Source organism: Drosophila persimilis, unplaced genomic scaffold (genome assembly GCF_003286085.1).
Source record: "Drosophila persimilis strain 14011-0111.01,24,50 unplaced genomic scaffold, DperRS2 tig00000124-arrow-pilon, whole genome shotgun sequence".
Taxonomy (NCBI): Eukaryota; Metazoa; Arthropoda; class Insecta; order Diptera; family Drosophilidae; genus Drosophila; species Drosophila persimilis.
Window position 1 is genome coordinate 3,094,037 of NW_020825294.1, and position 18,749 is coordinate 3,112,785.

Consider the following 18,749-nt stretch of genomic DNA (forward strand, 5'->3'; position numbering starts at 1 on the left):
CAACGAAGTCCGTGCAACAAATTTGCAGACACTCTTATGTCTGCATGAGGGTCTATTGTAGGGACTCGTCTTTAAGTCGTGTGTCTTTCGAACAGCCTGGAAACTATACCATTCCCATATCCATCTGCATCTGCATCTGCATCTCAATCTGCCTGCGGCCCACTCCTCACCTTCTGGGCGGGGGTTGTATGCCAGTCTTGTGTATTAAAACTTGTCGAAATTTTATTCAATTTACGTGCACTTAGGCGACGATTGTGCACTAAGATATGACGCAGAAGTGGAGCTAGTCCCATCTTCACAGCGTTCTAGTGCACGGTAATAGATACGTATATTGTATTATATTATAGGAGATGCAATCGTTCCAATTCCCACCCACTTATCCAGCCCAGGCGCGGCTGTTCAGAGCTATTTATAGCGCTTTAATAGGTCTCTCTAGGCAGACTTTAAGTTATATTTAACCCAATCAAGGGGCTGTTCACCGCCTGACCCTTGGTGAGGCTATAAAAGCCGGGGGTCGACCGATCATCCGGCCGCACAGTTCAAGTTCAAGTGCAACGACGACGATGTGGCTCACTCCGATAGTGGTTGGGTGCCTTGTGGGCTGCCTTGCAACGGCAGCTCTGGGATACAAGAGCTGTGCGGCGGAGAAGCAATGTGTGCCCTCCGAGCAGTGCAACGAGGGTCTCCTGGTGGATGGGCACTTCTATCCGGATCGCAGCCGGACCATGTTGGACGAGCAGTGTCATTATATGGAGAAGTGCTGCAATGCCCACGATACGGTGAGTACTGATCATTATTCACAGATAGATACTCCTGTACTCGTGCTCGTACTCCACTCGAACAGCTACCCGCGGCCAGAACTCTGGAAGGAGCCAACTCCTGGCAATGCGGAGGACGCCATGACCTCTGGTACTATCTCCGGCCGTGGGGATACAAGCAGCAGGAGGCCAAGTTCGGCGAGTTCCCCTGGCTGGTGGCCATCTACGGGTCCGATGGGTATCTGTGCAGTGGCGCTCTCATATCTCCCCGAGCCGTCCTTACCACGGCCCGTTGCGTGCAGAACGAGAGTGCCGAGGAGCTTCGTCTGGTGGCAGGCGAATGGGATGCCGCCGTGGAGTTGGAGCCGCAACCCCATCAGAGCCGAGCGGTGGCCGAGCTGCTGCTGCATCCCAACTATACGCAAACGCCAGTGGCCCACAACATAGCAGTGCTGCTGCTGGCCAAGGAGTCGTCTCCCTTTGAGCTGGCGCCCAATGTTCAGCTGATTTGCCTGCCTCCGCCCCAGATGGTGTACAACTACAGCCAGTGCTATGTGTCCGGGTGGCGGCGAAGGGACTTCGGTGGGTCCGAGACCCTGCCCAAGCGCTGGACCCTCTACGCCCTGCCGCGGGATCAGTGCATGGCGAAGCTCCGGCTGTCCTACCTGGGTCGTCGCAACTCCCGCAATGACACGCTGCTCTGCGCTGGCGGGGACAAGGGTGACTTTGTCTGCGGCGATGGCGGCATGGATGGCGTGCCCCTGATGTGTCCGCTACCCGGCCACGACGATCGCTTCGTTTTGGCCGGCCTGCTGGCCAGGCCCGGACGCTGCGACGGCCCCCAGCTGCTTGGAATTTACACCAACTTGCTGTTCTACCGCCAGTGGATAGACCAGAAGCTCAGGGAACGCGATCTCGACATACGGCAGTACATGGTGTAACCGGATTGGGTGTCGAAGGTATCGAATACCCGCATATAAACAACGATTATTCCACGGAAACTGCTTCTGTGAGTGCCTTTGTTTCTGAGTCTGATCGGATTACGGAGTCTGATGCCGGGAACTGTCGTGGCACTGGCACCGTAAGCCCCTTTCAGTCGTTGAATGCCGCTTTGGAGAGGCACACGTGCCTCATTTCCTCCATAAGTATTTTCTTCCTTGCACGCAAGAGTGCTTTGAGGTCCCACTGAGAACCGCCACAGATGGGGAGTGCTAATCCACACTGGTGTAGAGAAAGAGAAAGGTGGGTAAGATACTTGCCACAAGACCTATAAATAGGTCTTATCGTGGCTTCAATTGTGCAATGATGCAAAACTTGATTTGTTCTTTGTCCTATTCGAATGTTAACGTGTTGACGCGGTGACGGTGTGACGGTCTGCTCGAGGGACCTTGGAAATGTTTGGCTCCATTTCGGTACACCCACGGGTGTGCGGGCTTTTTGGCAACTCCCGATGAATTATGGTCCGGGCGATATGTGGCTGCTGTTTTGCATATCCTGGTCCAGCCGATGGCCGTTGTCCTTGACTGCCCAAATTGAAAATTGAAAAATTGCTTATTGCAAATTTGTTGCCGCAATCGCTTGGGCAGGACAGGGCAAGGCAGGGCAGAGAAGAATAGCGAAATAGCGTTACATGCCCTTTGCTCTTTGGCTCTTTTCAACTTCCGTTTGCCATTTTGGCGTAGTGCACGTGCCGGACAACAGACAACGGAGAACGGAGTACGGACACGGAGAACCCTGTCCGTTGTCCACCCGCTGGCTGTTGCTGATGTTGCTCCCGTTTCCTGTGCGAGAATTTAGCAATATATTTTTCTTACTTCGTTTGACGTCCCTCGTATCTGGCGAACTGCAACTGCCAGGACACTGGGCACTGGCACTGGCACTGGCACTGGCAATGGCATTGGCAATACCGAAAGCAACACCAACGCCAAGGGAAAGCAGAAAACTTTTGCATATTTCGTACTTTATGCTTGAAATATTTATGATCTCATGCAATTTGTGGCTTACTTCTTGGTCTGTGCTGTCTGTGCTGTCTGCCTGTCCTTTCGTGTCCTGTGATGGTCTGGTCTGCTTGGTTGGTTCCTCGGCTGGCCACAGGACCAACCACATCTAGCGACGTGTCTGCCAATCTGTGAAATATGCTGCTAATGCACTTATTGCCATCGTTCTATTGAATTTATGTCGAAATCGTCTCAGACTTGTGGCCTCTGCCACAACCACTACCGTTTTCTCTTTTCACACTAATTTGAAGATAAGTTTTTAGGGTAGAAAAAGGACTAACCAGGCACTCAGCCTAATTGTGCATCCGGCACGGCCTGCACAATCAAATATTTATCTACTGCTACGTTATCAAATGATTTCTTCAGATATATGAAGGTTGAGAGCGGACCAGTAATGTGGCACAAAAGAATTGTAATGCCCTCGGACCTTGGCAGATTAATTGCCCATCCATTGGGTGGCTGGTTCTGTTCTGTTCGGGCCCTCATGGACAGAGAGACAGACAGACAGACAGACAGAGAGAGAGGCAGATTCAAGGGGATTCCCTGTCGTTGACACGGCTGGCTGTGGAAAAAAATCTGTTGCCTAATTTATGGCAAACGGTAGGAAAAGAAGTCCCCAGAGTGCATTTGAAGAGCAGTTAAAGACCACCGGATAGGGGTCGGGACTGGTTGGTCCTCACGATTTGTTTCACATTTCCCTACCAATCGATTAGGGCACAGGCTGCAGGCTGCAGGCTACAGGATCCAACGTCCAGGTTGCCAGATGTGGCCTTTGCTTGGGGATTTTGTGGCTTTGTGTTTGCCCTCAAGTGTCCAATCAGTTGGAAAAGGCTGTGGGCGCCTTTGAAAGCTCCATGACCAACGGGCACCGGAATTTGGCAAACAAATTTTGTGCTAAAGCCATTTTTACACAAGCCCACATACTTAAAGAACACACTGGCACACATTGACCATCTCACAGCCGTCTCCAGATCGTTGTGGTGGTGCTGGTGCTCCTGTTCCTTGTCCTGCGACTGCATGCACATCCGTTAAGGAAATTACCAAACAAGCCGCGCATCCGGCAGATATGCGCCTGCAGTGCTGCCAGCCATTTCCAGACTTCCTCCTCGTTCCCGTCCGCAACCTCTCACATACGATAACGAGAGCATCAAAACGAAGTGGAATTAATAAAATGCCCCCAGGCATGCTAAGAAAATACCGAAAGATACTCGGGATTCTATGGATCTATGGCGTGGGGCTTTTGTAAAACAGATTTGTCTTTATCTAAATGAATCTTTACCAAATTGAAACAATAATAGCCACAAAAAACGAATGTAAAACGCGTGAAAAACGAGTCGGAACACGTGCCGCGACCCTAAGATACCCGCAACTGGTTTGAGATGAAAAGAGGTGCTTGCCGGACCGCTAGGCCACTCTCTGGATTCCTTTGCTAAGAACCTGTATTGCATTCCACATTTTATCCATTAATTATTATTGGCAATATCTCCATTGAATATCTAGAACAGGTAACTATGGATTGAAGCTTTCTGGTTAGCTTCAGATCAAACAGAGCTAGATCCAGGCTAATATCTTCCGCTGTCTGTTAGGGCCTCATGATTTTCGTTATTTTAATCATAATTTCAAACACGCTCGACTGCAGCTGGCACAAGGAGGGAGCAAGGAGCGGCACAGGTAAGTCCATGGCCCTCTCCGGCAATATACGAGCAAACCAGCCATGATTTTACTTTTTACTTGGCAAACTCATCAAAGTTAAGTTGCCTATGCCCGGGCAGTGGTGGAGTGGTGGCAGTATCTTAAGCTGCCACAACGCCACTTCAACGGGAAAGTTGCCGAGTGAGTAGAAATATTTTCGGAAAGAGGCGGCGAGCCAAGGGAGAAGGACAAGCTGAATGTATCTCATAGATGCTGGCAACGGCTATTGCTCCGAATTTGTTTGCCTTGCTGAATTTTCATTTCAATTTCCTTGCTGTTTTATTTAATCTCACTTGAGGTGCAACGACGAATGCATTCGAGTGCCTGCCACGTTGGGGATTAAGCGAATTGGTTGTTGGGTTCCCATCTCTTTGTTGGTTTGTTGTTCCCCTTTTTCTCAATTTATTTCCGTTCTTATGATGCAAGAGGCGACGAATAAAAGTGTCAAAGAAATGGCATTTCATTGATAATTGATCCAACAGATGATTGCCCTCTTGTACAGCTTTTATATCATATTATTATTATAACGATGTCCGACCTGATGGAATTTCCTTTTAATTATTGGTGGGGCGATTCTTATTCAATTTTTACCCAACGCCATATCCTCTTCGACTCTTAGCGATGGCTTTGTTGATATTTCTATAGTTTCTAGCGTGAATTTCCTGAAGGTTCTACATCCACTTCTTTCTGGGTGCTTTTGGCGACTACTGTACCATTGTTGTCACATCTTTGCATCCCCAATGACAAAAGTTGAGCAAACAAAACTGTTTTTGCCGCTGGTTCTTCCGCTAACTTTTCGATTGCTCGGCTACAGTGTTCACAGGGTCAGAGTGGGTATCCCCACACATCCCCCCATCCCCCATACGTATCCCTTTTGTTCAATTTTCTTGCTGGTTGATTTTGCCTGTTGCAATTTGTTCCCAATTGATTTCCAAACACTTTGAATTTATTGGTTTTCAAAAAGTTTGAGGTATTTTATTGTTTCCGCTAATTTCTTTTGTCCAGCCAGGGCTCGAGAAGATGCCATGTCCCCGGGTCCCCCCCGGCCCCAAAAAGTTGCACCGGAAATGAATGGGAGGCGAGTGTGTGGCCAGGGGATGTGCCTCTTCAGTGGCTTGGGTATATGGGTCTCTCTTGGCGTTGATTATCATGGATAAAAGTGGGCAGATGCAAGATATTTTCGTCTGAGAAAGTCTATATAGTCCACTATAGTCTTGAGTTCAAACATATTGTAGATGAATCCCCTCATTTTCCTTCGCTCTTGCTCTGTAATATTGCCCTCTTTGGCACCGTTAAATCCATTTGTTCTACGTATTCCAAATGTGGCTAGGTCTGGCAACGCAGGCCCTCGAACAGCTGCTTGCCTCTGGCAGGGTCCTGTGCGCAGGTCCTTGGCTCTGTGCTGCCCAGCTGTGCCGCATTGTTTTCCTGCTGCCTTCGCCGAGAGTTAAATGTTTTGGCGTGTGTGTTTCGGTTATCCCCAAAAAGTTGTTAAACAAACCAATTGATAAGTGCTCAGCCGAATCGGTGGCCAGAGGGGCAAGTGAAACGGAAAGTTGTCCTGGCAGCGTCCTGTCCTGGTTGCGGCTTGCAGATTGGGGGCCAGCAGCACCAGTGCCGAGTGGAATGCTGTACAAAGGTGATGAAAGCACAACGGAACATCATCCAGAGCCAAAATGTACATAGATCATCGCTTAAAGATCAATCTCCATTATAAATAGACCAATTGTTGTATTCATATGGAAGGGATTCCAGTTCTTTCAGGCTGAATCGTTTCGGGCAAAGCCTTGCACAGATTTTTATTGATTTTTCCTTTATAATTGGCCAACGAGGAAAAGTTCGAGTGCCCAGAGAGTACGCACACACACACTCTCTCTCTCTCTCTCTCTCTCTCTCTCTCTGTGTGTGTCTCTGGACTTCCCTCTCTTTCGCTGTCGCTTTTCTTTTTGGACTTTTGTTTTGCTAAGCTTATTCGTAAAACATATGCAAATCTTTTCCCAGCTTATGTACAAAATACAAATGGAAACCCTATAAAATGCTAAATAAATAAATAAATATAAATATCGAATCCCCAATCGCATATCGCCGCCATAAAGTACACCAAGAAAAATCTCCATTAAACTGAGTCAAAAACAAAATAAACAAGTAAACTGTTGTCTGAACGCTGAAAACTAATCCCCCTGCTCCCTGCACTCCGACATGCTGAATAGCCGGAGCCCCCCTCAGTACAAGCAGCAGGCAAGGGGGGGCTCCGTTAGCTCCGCCAGCTCCACCAGTTCCGTAAGCGCCTCGGGCTCTTCGGCTGCTCTTCCCCTGCTGGGCCATTATCAGACCACCTACGGCCATCAAGGACACTCGCACGCCTGCTACCATCACCAGCAGCAACAAGCCCAGCAGCAGCAGCAGCAACAGCATCATCACGGTGGCCGCACCTCACTGACACCCACCATGAAGCGGGGCAAGAAGCAGTGGGGCACCAGGGAGCGATCCGGCATGAGTTTCCTCATCGTCATTACCTTCTTTGCCGTCTTCGGGCTGATCATCTTGACCGAGGTGAGTGGGCTCTATACTCGTCTACCCTTACTTAACGAAGGCTTGTGGCCGTGCCTGTTTCAAGGACACTGCGGTGGGGTATATAGGGGCTTACACTGGCAGAAGCGGAAATAGCTTATTTAGTATGTGTTTGACGAAGGGGAAAGTCATCCAAAAGAAACAGGAAATAGGCTTTATGCTTATATTTTTTATACCCGATACTCCAAAGGTTTAATGTACTTCTGTATATTCTTGATTACCATCAATAGCGGAGTCTGCTTGTCCGTCCCGATGAGCGTCTAGATCTTAGAGACTATACACATACGCCCCGCCCTCTTCCGCCTCCCTAAAAGAGAATGCCCTTGTCTACGAGACTGCAGAATCTGAATCAGATCGGATCATTATTATAGCCAACATTAGCAAATCAATTTTCTATCCCTCGCCCACACACTTTTCGTCGTGCAATGTGCGAAGGAGAGCCATGATGATTGAGCATCGGCTTTGAGCCGCAGCTTTGAATACTCTGGGGGGTTTGAGTTCTTCCTCACACCATGAGCACCATCGATGTTCTCCAGGAGCGTCTTTATGGCCCCAGGGGTCCTATCCAATGAAACAATTGGTTTAAAGTTTTTATTTTAAGGGCAATATGCATATTTGTAGCACTTACCTCAGCCATTTTGATTTTCTGAACTATATTCGATGGGTATCCCTCGATATTTTGGGTTACATGAACTATGTATTATTTAAATATGGGTGGACTCAAATGGCAGGAAAACTGTTCAATTAACTTGAATTTAAAATTCAGCTCAGGTTCAGCTTCATTATGCCAGTTAGAGCTGTGGAAATTAGAGAGCTTGAAATTCAAATTTCCCACAGTAAACACTTTCATATTCCATATTCCATATTCCGTGTTCCTCTGCCTTTGTCTCCGTCTCGTTGCAGGTCTTCATGATCGACGAGCGCACGCACAGCGGCATGCTGGCCATGCGGGCCGGTGGCGGCGGAGGCATCAGCCTGGGCGGACGGATGGGCGACTCGATGCCGGATTATGATAATGTTAAGGTAAGTTTTGCTATGCAAATCGGGCCTGGCCGCAGCATCCTGTGGGAACACAAAAGATGCTTTCGCCGGAATATGCCGGCGTTTTTTTTTTTGTCTGGCTTCCCGGGCAAAGGGATTTGCATTTTTAATACGTATCCATGGGTGCCACAATTAGCACTTCAACCGATTCGGTATGCCCCTCAAATTTTGCCCATAGGGAGACAGGGAGCCTAGGGAGACTGTGTAATATTTGATAAATATTTTACTTTCGTTAAAAATTTATTTATTGACACGAAGAAAAAGAAATTAAACAAATCGGATTGTGATTAAACAACATTTGTGGAAGAGTGAGGATTTTTTTGGTCGCTGATTGTACATTAAATTTCAAAAAAATCTTATCACAATCGAAATTACAAATCTTCAAAGTGCTTCTGGCCTGGACTTTTTCAAGGATCACGACGGCACGATGATGGTCTGAAGAGGGTCTGCGATAAGTTGTGGCCTCGTAGGCACGGTCCCGACTCCGTAGGCCTTGAAGTGGCGAGGACTCTACTCCAAGGACTAGGTGCAGACTGAGAAGATTTTAAAGTCTTCAAAGCGGCGGCGTGATTATGATTATTATCCAGCATAGCCATATCGATGGGTTGATCCTTGATTTAAAATATTTTGATATAGTGGTAATAAAGGCTGTCAGCTATGGAACTCGGAACCTTGTTAAATTTTAATTTTAATTAACTTCTCTATTACGCACTTCCATGCAAGGTGAATTTCTATATAAGGAAGTTTATTTCCAGACCATTGCAATGCTACTTATATTCTGCAAAAACAAATTCTATATTACGAATTTAACGTACAACGAATTCCCTTTGAGATTCGCTATATGGAAGTTCGACTGTACAAGCCTGAGGTTTATTGAGTTTTTATTGAATATCTTTATATACAAAAATTGTCTCTATTGATAATTCCGAAGGTCCTTGATAAGTTTGCTAAGAACAGTTGAGATGTCCTTGTACTTTATGAAACTTGATTTAGAGGAAATGATTTAATGGTATTATCCAGTCCATGATGTGTTTTTTTGTTCACTTGCAGGAAGACTACGATCTACTGGATGACAGCATTCTGAGTGATAATAAATTAGGTTTTGTACAGCTTCGTGACAATAAACTGAAAATTCAAGGTGAGTAGCAGCCAAGGCATCCTCTGCCTCTGCCTCCGCCTCCACATCCATTCCCAAAGCAATCATTGACACAATGGCCCGGTCGAAATCGAATCCTTCGATTCGAGCATAATGCTATTTGAGGAGCATTCGATTACAAAGGAGACGACAAAAGGGCCCATTACGTATACGCCGCATGTCTCATGCATTTCTCAATTTCTCATTTCACAGAAGCCGCAGGCGCCGATGGTCAACGCTTGGCCGGCATGCTGCTCAATGGAGCCAGGGCCGGAGCTGCGGTCGGACATGGACCGGGACCTGGACCAGGACCTGGCGCCGGCACTGGTGTGGGTGCGGGTGCGGGTGGATTTGGTGTGAATGTCCCGCTCATACCCTGGGGCCAGATGCTGCCCGGCAAGGTGGAGGAGACGCTGCCCCACTTTCCATTTGGCACGGCGCCCAGCGATGGTGCCTGGCAAATAGTCAACGGCACACGCTTCAAGTTCTTTGTCTACTCCGCCTACTTTGATCGGCGCGAGGGGGCGCGTCTGGTGCGGATTGTGGGGGCCACCAAGACACGGGGACCAGAACGTGTCTGGTGCCGGTTCTGGTTCGGTCCGCCCCCAGCCAACGGTACCGAGGGGCCGGGGGCAGCCGCAGCAGCCCGTGCCAAATATACCTCGGCCACAGTGATGGCCCGCGTCAAGGTGAGTGCAATTCGTGTGGCTTCAGTCTTGAAAATTCGATGGGAATTGTGCCAGTGAGCTTTTTCAGCAGCTTAGTTTGCGAGATATTTAATGATAAATCGATGGTTGTTTAGCGGCAGAGCAATGGCGAAAGAAGTGCGGACTGAAGAGCAATCAAGAGAGAGAAGTGAAGGGCAGCCGAAGGGCAGGCAGTCCGAATGCAAGCGAGGCTTCGACTAGAGCGCGACAGATCGAGAGAGCGAGAGCGAATGCGAAGATTACGCTAACTCTCTTTCGCTCAGCCCTACTGAGAGCGCTTTGAGGCCTTGCTTGATGAGAGAGAGAGATAGAGGGAGAAGAACGAAGTTTGCTGTTGTGTCGAAAAGAGCTTTGCGGGAGCTGCTCTACCGCTCTCCTTCTATCGCTCTCTCACTTTTCTCGTTTCTGCGCTTGCCCTTGGACAATCTTGAGCACAAGCAACGGCTATCGCTTTGGGTCTGGGTAACCCCAGAGAATACTTTCTTCTAATTTATGAAATCGTATTGAATCCGTAGATCATACGTGAGAACTGGAACCTCAAGTACAGTGCCTGTTTTATCCTCTGCCCGGTGCGAGCCCCGCCCCTGGATGTGCCGCGGTATGTGAGCGTCGTGTCGCGGCTTCGGGCGCCGCCTGGCAATCTGCTGACGCTGCGCAACACCGATCAGGATGAGGACTTTTCAGCGCATCCGCGCAACGCCAGCTCTGGCACTGGAGAGGGCAAGCGGGGTCAAGGGGTGCCGCCTCGGGCACCGCCCAGCGGCGATAATATACCCGACCGCATCGCCGTCTGCGTGAAGCCGTTCCACTTCAACTACGACAAGGCGCTGTATCTGATGGAGTACCTGGAGTTCTACGCCCTGCTGGGGGTCTCGCACTTCACCTTCTACAACCACACGCTGGGGCCGCACGCCTCCTGCGTGCTGCAGAGCTATCAGCAGGGCCTGGTGCCCGGCAACCTGACCGCCTTCGATCTGGAGCAACTGCAGCCGTCGGACGTGGCGAACAATGCGACGCCCAAGGTGCTCAAGTCGCTGCACTACCAACGGCCCACGGTCAGCATTCTGCCGTGGAGCCTGCGCATGCGCAGCCAGAAGGAGATCCGCACCGAGGGCCTGTTCGCGGCCCTCAACGACTGCCTGTACCGCACGATGTACCGATACAAGTACTTGGCCCTCGTCGATCTGGACGAGTTCATTGTGCCGCGCTACTCGGACACGCTCAACGAGCTCATTGGGTGAGTCCGGACCGTACTTTTGCGGGCCTTCTGTTCTCATCCCCGATTCCCTTCCAGCTCCCTGAATCAGCGCTTTCGCAATCGCAACACTGGGGCCTATTCCTTCCAAAACGCCTTCTATTACCTGCAGTTCGCGGACGATGCGCTGGCCAGTTCCGGCATCGTGGGAGGCAGCAATCAGCTGGCCAATGTCCGGGCCTCCCTGGTGACCCAACGCAAGACGCGCAGGTAAGTGGTCCCCAGAGGTGTACGAACTCCCCCACCCTGAACCCCCCTTTGTTTTTGTGTGTGTTCCCCAAGGCGGTACAAGCTGCATCCACAAAAGCAAAGATCCAAGTACATCTGCAAGCCAGAGGCCGTGGTCGAGGCAGGCAATCATTTCGTCTGGGAGTTCGGACCCGGCAAGGTATCCCTCAATGTCCCGCCCAAGGAGGCCATTCTGCAGCACTATCGCGTGAGTACATCCAAAGGGGAAACATGTATTGGCCAAATGACTCAATAAACGGTATTTTGTACTTTAGGTGTGCGAATTCGGTGGCAATGACTGCATTAAGGCCCCATCCGTAGTGGATCGTACGACTTTCAAGTACGTGAACCGCCTGTCGCAGCGTGTGGATACCGTGTACCGCCATCTGCGCCAGCGCTGCGATCTGCCGGCCCTGCCAACGCTGCCCAAGCCCAGGCCCAAGGAGGCCGACGATGTCCAGCCGGAGAAGCCAGGGGTACTGCATCAGATACGGCAGCTGAATGCCCAGGACACGGCCAAGGCGCCAGTGAGTGCCACAACAGCAAAAGCAACAACAACGACTACAACGACAAGAAAAACGACGACGACGACGACAACAACAACCACAACAACGAAGAGAACGGAAGTGAGGAAAGAGAATTTGGGAGAAGCAGGGACCACGGCATCCCCCAAGCAGCCCCATCCCCATCCCCAGTCCCCGCCAGTGCGCAAGAAACGAAAGCTGATCGTCTTCGAGGTGAACGATTTCGGGGTGCCGGTGGCCCGCGTGGAGTACCAATGAGTGAGGGACTTGGCTGGCAACATTTAACCACAGTCCGTGCCAATGTCCGTTTCGGTTGTGCCCCAGTGCTACGCTACGGTTGTTCGACTACATTTAACCATTGCCAACATGCTCAATGATCCTCTAAGCTGATGATGACTTGCTCACACACCCCAAAAATAAGGATAACGAGGAGGAGAAAAACTCCTCAGAATTAAGTGAAACCAAAGCAATAAAATGATACATACATACATATATCTCCCATCCAACACTTTGATCTAAGCTGCATTTTACATAGGCTTGATAGAGACTTCATTCCTCGATTAATTAGGATTAAATAGTAAGCATAGAAGAATACTCGTATAATTTCATTCGGTTGTATCTAAACTTTATCCACTATATTTATGTATATTTTGAAATACACCCATGTTTCATTACTCCCGGGCACAACAACAACAACAACAACAACTTATGAAACAAACAACAATGAGACTTTATGTTTGGTCGAATACGAGTACTTTGATGAGATATTTTCGGTGATTTTGGTACTAATTAATTCCTATGCAAAATTCAGAAAATTCCTAAAGAAAAACACACACACAAAAGATCGTGCTAAACGAGTAGTAACTAGTGCACAAAAATATATACATACATATAGGAAATAAACACCCTATGAACTGTTAGTTGTACGAGTACGAAGGCATTTTAGTTGCAAGACTCCGGGATATTATGGCCCGGAGCCAAGCCGCATAGACTCTGAGTCAATGGATAGTTTAGGCCACCTTTGCTAAGCTAACTAGTCTAGTGCTAACCGTAAACAAATTAGTTTAGTTAAGGCAGACAAGACATTTAACACAACTGAAACGAATTTTCAATGCTTCGAACTTAAAGTAGAACCTGGTTTGGCCTAGGCGCGCAGTGACATCTAAGAGTATAAGATACTAAATGAACGAATTCCACAACTAATTATAAACAATACAGTGTATGTAGTTCTTAAGCAACAAACAACTAAAAACTAAATACTAATGGGCATTCGTGTATTCGATTATCATAAAGTCAATAAACAGAAATCAAAAACAAAACCTTGAGGGGCAGATATGCAGGTGTACTCGTCATGTGGCAGAAGCACAAGAACGTAATGGAGGCTACCATCCAGCACCTGTTGCAGGGAAAGGAGTACAAGGTCACGGTCCTCAGCCGGGACAGACCCAGCATAAGTCTATCTCAATGGAGGATAGAGCAATTGCCATTGCCTTCTCTTGCAGCGACTCTAAATTGAGCGAAGGCGGATTGGGGGCCTCAGTGACATGAGCAACCAGCGGGGCTGGTGAGGATAGCCATGTACGAGTCGTGGACATTAAGACAGCATTATAAGCCCCCCATCACTCGTCTAACGCCGCTATTTCTAGCAGACTTGGCCATCAAAGACTTCAGCACAACGATCATTACGGAGACTGATGAGCTAACCAGGGGTTTTCATAATTTTCTTTCTTTAAATCGATATGTTGGATCAATATTTCTGAGAACAGATCCAAGAACTGGTTCCATTGTAATAGATCCCCATCAATCTTTGGGATGCTGATGCGCGGGAGATGTCATGAATGCCAGGCAAGAGAACCCCAGTGCGGAAAGACCTACAGATCTCTCTAGGATATTATCTTTTCCTGGTACAGCCGGGCCTTGTAATATTACATCTTTAAAAGCATTTTCAAAGCTTTGGATTATTATTTCTTCCCAATTTGTAACCTTCAACTGGGCTTCCATTTAACCCCTCCAAAGTTCAACCTTCCTGTGTGGTCTCCCGCCTTTTCCCATCTCAGACATTCGTAGACAGACGATCGAATCTTTATGCTCAATCATTTTTCCCCAAGCCCCTACAAAAACGAAGCGAAAAAAAAGTTAGGAAGGATATTCAATAGGCAAATCGATGGAGAGCTACGATGGAGTATACAATATATGTTGTGGCAATGTTATATGCTCCTTAAGAGAAGATTTGTTTTAAAGAATTTTAAGGAATTTTTCAAAAAGTTTGTTAGACCATTTCGTATCCCACAAAAATATATATTTGAAACCACAACTCCGCAGAAACATCCCTCCAAAACCCCCTCCCTACAACCCGTCGTTTGCTCAGAACTAACCCAAAACTATCCACAGAAATATCCTCAGCAATATCCCTAGATCTATCTAGATACATAGCTCCCCGCAGAAACCCCAAAACGGACTAAACTTTACCCTCCAACTCTTCGAACAATCTGTAGAAATATACCTGAAATCTACCGAAAGAACTACCCCTAGAACTTTCCTTCAGTGTCACGTTTGGTTCTGGTTCGTTCGAAATTTTAGTCGTATTCCAAATTTCAGTAAAGCAACACCTAAAAATCTGAAATAGTTCCGATCCCTAGATCCTTAAATTATGTTCTCTCCCAAGAAGTTCGACGACCGTTGGGTATCCCACAACAAGGAAACCGACGAGAGGTCGCGACAGTCCAGACCGGGGAGCTCAAGAGGCAGTCGCAATACGATGACAGAGAGGGCTGATGGGAGAAATAAGAGCGAGCCAGGAACGGTCTACGATGCCACGGTAAATCTGAACATCAGTGACTGCCTCGAGATGCTGGAGAGCAGCCCCCAACCCGAGGAGGCGTTCCACCCGAACTCCCGGGAATGCTATTGCGCGAGGGCGTGGCTGAATGCTCTGACATCCATGCAGTGCAACACGGTAATGGAGGCGTGCCTGCGCAACGGATACATTAGCGCGTTGAGTGTGTGCCTCAACCAGAAGAGCCTCTACGGGATCTTCGAGCAGATGCCCCCCGAGGAGCTCAACTGGATGGACATTCTGGACACCACGACTAATGCGTCGTCGATTCATGTATCATTCAGGTCAAATGAGGCGTTGAGGCAGCAGTTTGTTCCCTTCGAGTCAATGAACTTGTCCAGTCTTCCGTCCTTAAGCGAGCAGGAAGAGATGGTGCGACAGCAGCGTTTCATAGAAGAACCTCAGGTGTTCCGGGCAGAAGAGCTGCAGAGATTCCAGCAAGAGCGGCAGCGATATCAGGAACAGCCCCCCCAAACGGAAACCTTTTACGATCCTGACACCTTTCCACCGCCGCCCCATTTGCGTCAACAGTCGGGCGCCTACTACAAGCCGTCGAGCGTTAAATTCTACTCCTTCGGGGCGGCCCCTCGCTTCCAGGCGGCAAACCAAGAAGGAGCAGACTCCTGCCCATCAGGTGCCGAAGGAGGAGGTTTGGCAACTGCCGTCGTTGGTCCCACACGTTCGATTCTTAGGCGGAAGTGCTTCAGCGCGCAGGTCCCTCGTGTTTATCCATCATATCTCAAGACGCCACTGTCCTTCAATGCCAGACGTTCGGTTGATGATGAGATTTGGTACACAGGTCCAATACAATCCTATAGAATGAAGTTCCCAAGCCAGGAGTACGTGTTCAAGGGATCCAAACAGTTCAAGCGATCGAAACAGGTGCAGCAAAAGGCTCCTGGCACCCAGACGAATCACTGGAAGCCTGAGGCCATCGAGGAGGACTCTGACAGGGAGAAAACCGGTCAAACTGTGATCTCAAGGAGCCAATGCGACATGTCCCTCCTTAGGGACTGCATCCGTCGCGAGCTGCGCGGGGAATCACCCGTGGGAGCAAACGACTTTCTGGAGGCCGAAATAGTGCGCTACAAGAGCATTAACAGCCGATACAGGCGCGACGATCCCGAATACAAGGAGAAAATGCTCGCAGGGGATCCCAAGACGCAGAGGACATACCTGTTGCTCAACATGGAGAAGGATTTGACCAGTTATTATGCTGTTCAGAGGCAAAGAAAGGTCACAATTTAAGAGGATTTAGAAGGATTAAGGACTAATTTCAAAGATTTCAGAATAAGACTAAAATTTATCAGGAATATGCTCATCGAAACCACTGAAACGCATTTTGAACATTTTTTGGGGGAACACAAAATGGGTATTGGGGTGGGTATATCAGATTTGAGAGGATAATGGGTGTGTGTAACGTCCAGAAGGAAGCGTTTCCGACCCCATAAAGTATATATATTCCTGATCAGCATCAATAGTCCAGTCGATTCAGCCATGTCTGTCTGTCCTTCCCTATGAGTGGCTAGTGCTCAAAGACTTCTGTGATATGTCACTGTTATATTTCAAAACTTTGCAGCAGCTGAGTTTTGACGCCAATGAGACAAGACACCCACCTTTAATGTTACTGTTAGACATCCTGCTATTAATTCTTTATTTCCAGGATTATGGCTGTGGAAACTGTCACTAGGAGAAAAGAATATGTCCTACGTTAACTTATACTCGTATATCTGTGTACATAATTATTTTAGCCAAGACAACTACCTTTAATGTTTCTGTTAGACATACTGCTATAAATTCTTCTATCTTCTGTTATAAATTCTGCTACATTATGTGGATTAGCTGAGAAGCTACTGTCATACTAGCGGAAAAATATGTCCTACATTAACTTAAGCTCATAAGCATGTATACATAATTATTTGTGCTACCACCTTTAAACCTTTAAACACCTTTTACCACCTTTCTATTAAACATTCTGCTATATTACGAGAATTAGCTGAGAAGCCAATGTACATTAAATTAACTTATACTCTTATACAAGTGTATATATATAATTATTTATGCTTAAGCCAAGACAACCACCTTAAATGTTTCTGTTACACAGACTGCTATAAATTCTGTTATATTAAGAGGACTACAGACTCCTTTCGAGGATTATAGTTGAGGCCACTGTCATTCTTTGAGAAGAATATGTCCTACGTTAACGTATACTCTTATATCTGCCAAGAAGCCAAGACAACTACCTTTAATGTTTCTGTTACACAGCCTGCTACAAATGAGACTGCTATGAGGATTATAGCTGAGAGCCCACTGTCATACTAGGGGAAAAATATAGGTTTTACCCCACATAGATACGTTTTTCGCAAAACATTCCATAAAAGTTCATCAAAGTTCTCCTTATTCATTCAATGGAATGACTGAGTGGAACTTCAACTGAATGAGTGAGTGAATGCATTAGTGAGTGGAGCCGCATTTTTATCGTTATCTTTTTTGCTGTGTGTGTTTTTTCGCCTGGTTTTTGTCATTGAAGTACGACTATTTGGTGGAATTTAATTTACTTGACTTTCATTTGCAGCAGAACACGCAGAACACAGAAGAAAAAGAATGCAATGCCAAGATAATAAATAGTTTGATTCGAATTCAGTTTCAGTCTCCATTTTCCATTTTCCATTTTCTAGTTCTTTTTTGGTTTCGTACCTAAATAATGACTTTTGTGGGTGGGCTGGGGGGCGGTAGACACAGTTGGAACGAAGATAAAGATCTGCCAGCAAAAGAAATTTGTTTTTGCAGATAAATTAAGGCAAGCGGTGGGCTACAGGGAGGAGGGTTTTTTTTTTAATTAGATTAAGTGTTAGTTAATAATGGGTTACAAATTAATTTATCCACAAATCCACAAAATTATTTTAAAAATACAGCACTGTTCTTTTTAGAGATGTTAACAAAATTGTTTTTATTTATTTATAACTAAATATAAATCAGTTAAATTTATTTTTTGATTTACTAGAGGGCACTATTTACTATTTAACTATTTACTATTTATTTATAAGCATAAATCTGTTAAATTAATTAATTAATTTATTTACCAGAGGGCAAGCCCTGAGAACCCCTGGCTCACTCGCTTCGATCGCTGGCGACGGTACGAGTAAAAAATCGAGCCACGACGACCCACAACTTCTTTTATAACACAGAGAGATTATAATATTAATTGATCCCATCTTTGAATCATATAAAAATCCATTAATACCACTGTAATTCTATCGACTCTCATCAAAAATAGTCCTCGATTTCCACGGTGTCTGCCACAAGCCCCTGGCTGTAATGCGGGTTTCATGGTTTGCGGCTACTTTAATCTCTCGTTTAAATACTTTTCCGCAGATAGTATCATGGGTATCATGGATATCAGTGTTAATTGTAACCCTAAAAAAACGTGTATCATATCACAAAACAAAGTGCAGTCCACACACGTCTGTCTGTCTGTCTGTCTGCTCTGTGGCCTGCCACCGATGACCGCAAAAACAACATCAAATGGGAGACGGGAGACGGGGGGCGGGGGGGCGGGCGAGCCTTTTCCTGTTGATTGGAAAAACTTAACACGCACATTAACACTGGGGAAATGGGGGAAAAATGGTAAAATTTCCATTCAACGAAGCGGCAAATTAATGAAATAAAACTTAACCTCAAATTTCATAATAAATACCAAGGTATTTTCCACGCTGGCAAAGAGATTACCAAAGTTTTGGTATCCCAAAAACTTCCGCACAGACACTTTATTCGTGCGGTTTTCATCGTTTTCATCAGGTCTTACCTACCGCAGTGGAACTTTATTAAAAATCACTTAAAAATAACCAAAAATAGCGAGGAAAATGGCCACAAATGATGACAATGATGGGAGGCTGGCGATGGTGGTGGCTGTCGATGATGCTAATGATGATGCCAGGGGTTGATTGGGTAAACGAAACGACGATGATGATGATGATATTGTTGGTTCCCACACTTTTTGGCGGC

At 47.0% G+C, this 18,749-nt stretch overlaps 3 protein-coding genes across 3 annotated transcripts; all 3 read left to right on the forward strand.

Annotated features, from left to right (window-relative positions):
* The first annotated feature begins 544 nt into the window (after positions 1-544).
* Positions 545-1,759, forward strand: LOC6593584 (phenoloxidase-activating factor 2). The gene is made up of 2 exons (XM_002018839.2): positions 545-779; positions 845-1,759. The coding sequence occupies exons 1-2, from the start codon at positions 564-566 to the stop codon at positions 1,697-1,699; spliced, it is 1,071 nt and encodes a 356-aa protein (XP_002018875.1). The 5' UTR covers positions 545-563; the 3' UTR covers positions 1,700-1,759.
* A 4,715-nt stretch (positions 1,760-6,474) lies between these two features.
* LOC6593582 lies at positions 6,475-13,221 on the forward strand. The gene is made up of 8 exons (XM_002018837.2): positions 6,475-7,000; positions 7,922-8,041; positions 9,110-9,197; positions 9,408-9,883; positions 10,417-11,138; positions 11,196-11,366; positions 11,439-11,592; positions 11,660-13,221. The coding sequence occupies exons 1-8, from the start codon at positions 6,647-6,649 to the stop codon at positions 12,164-12,166; spliced, it is 2,592 nt and encodes an 863-aa protein (XP_002018873.1). The 5' UTR covers positions 6,475-6,646; the 3' UTR covers positions 12,167-13,221.
* A 1,325-nt stretch (positions 13,222-14,546) lies between these two features.
* On the forward strand, positions 14,547-16,071 carry LOC6593581. The gene has a single exon (XM_002018836.2). The coding sequence runs from the start codon at positions 14,559-14,561 to the stop codon at positions 15,990-15,992; it is 1,434 nt and encodes a 477-aa protein (XP_002018872.1). The 5' UTR covers positions 14,547-14,558; the 3' UTR covers positions 15,993-16,071.
* Positions 16,072-18,749: the final 2,678 nt, after the last annotated feature.

Coding starts and splice junctions, on each gene's coding strand:
- LOC6593584 (XM_002018839.2), top strand. CDS start 564: ATGTGGCTCACTCCGATAGTGGTTGGGTGCCTTGTGGGCTGCCTTGCA. Junction 780..844: donor GCTGCAATGCCCACGATACG/GTGAGTACTGAT, acceptor CCACTCGAACAG/CTACCCGCGGCCAGAACTCT.
- LOC6593582 (XM_002018837.2), top strand. CDS start 6,647: ATGCTGAATAGCCGGAGCCCCCCTCAGTACAAGCAGCAGGCAAGGGGG. Junction 8,042..9,109: donor CGGATTATGATAATGTTAAG/GTAAGTTTTGCT, acceptor GTTCACTTGCAG/GAAGACTACGATCTACTGGA. Junction 9,884..10,416: donor CAGTGATGGCCCGCGTCAAG/GTGAGTGCAATT, acceptor TTGAATCCGTAG/ATCATACGTGAGAACTGGAA.
- LOC6593581 (XM_002018836.2), top strand. CDS start 14,559: ATGTTCTCTCCCAAGAAGTTCGACGACCGTTGGGTATCCCACAACAAG.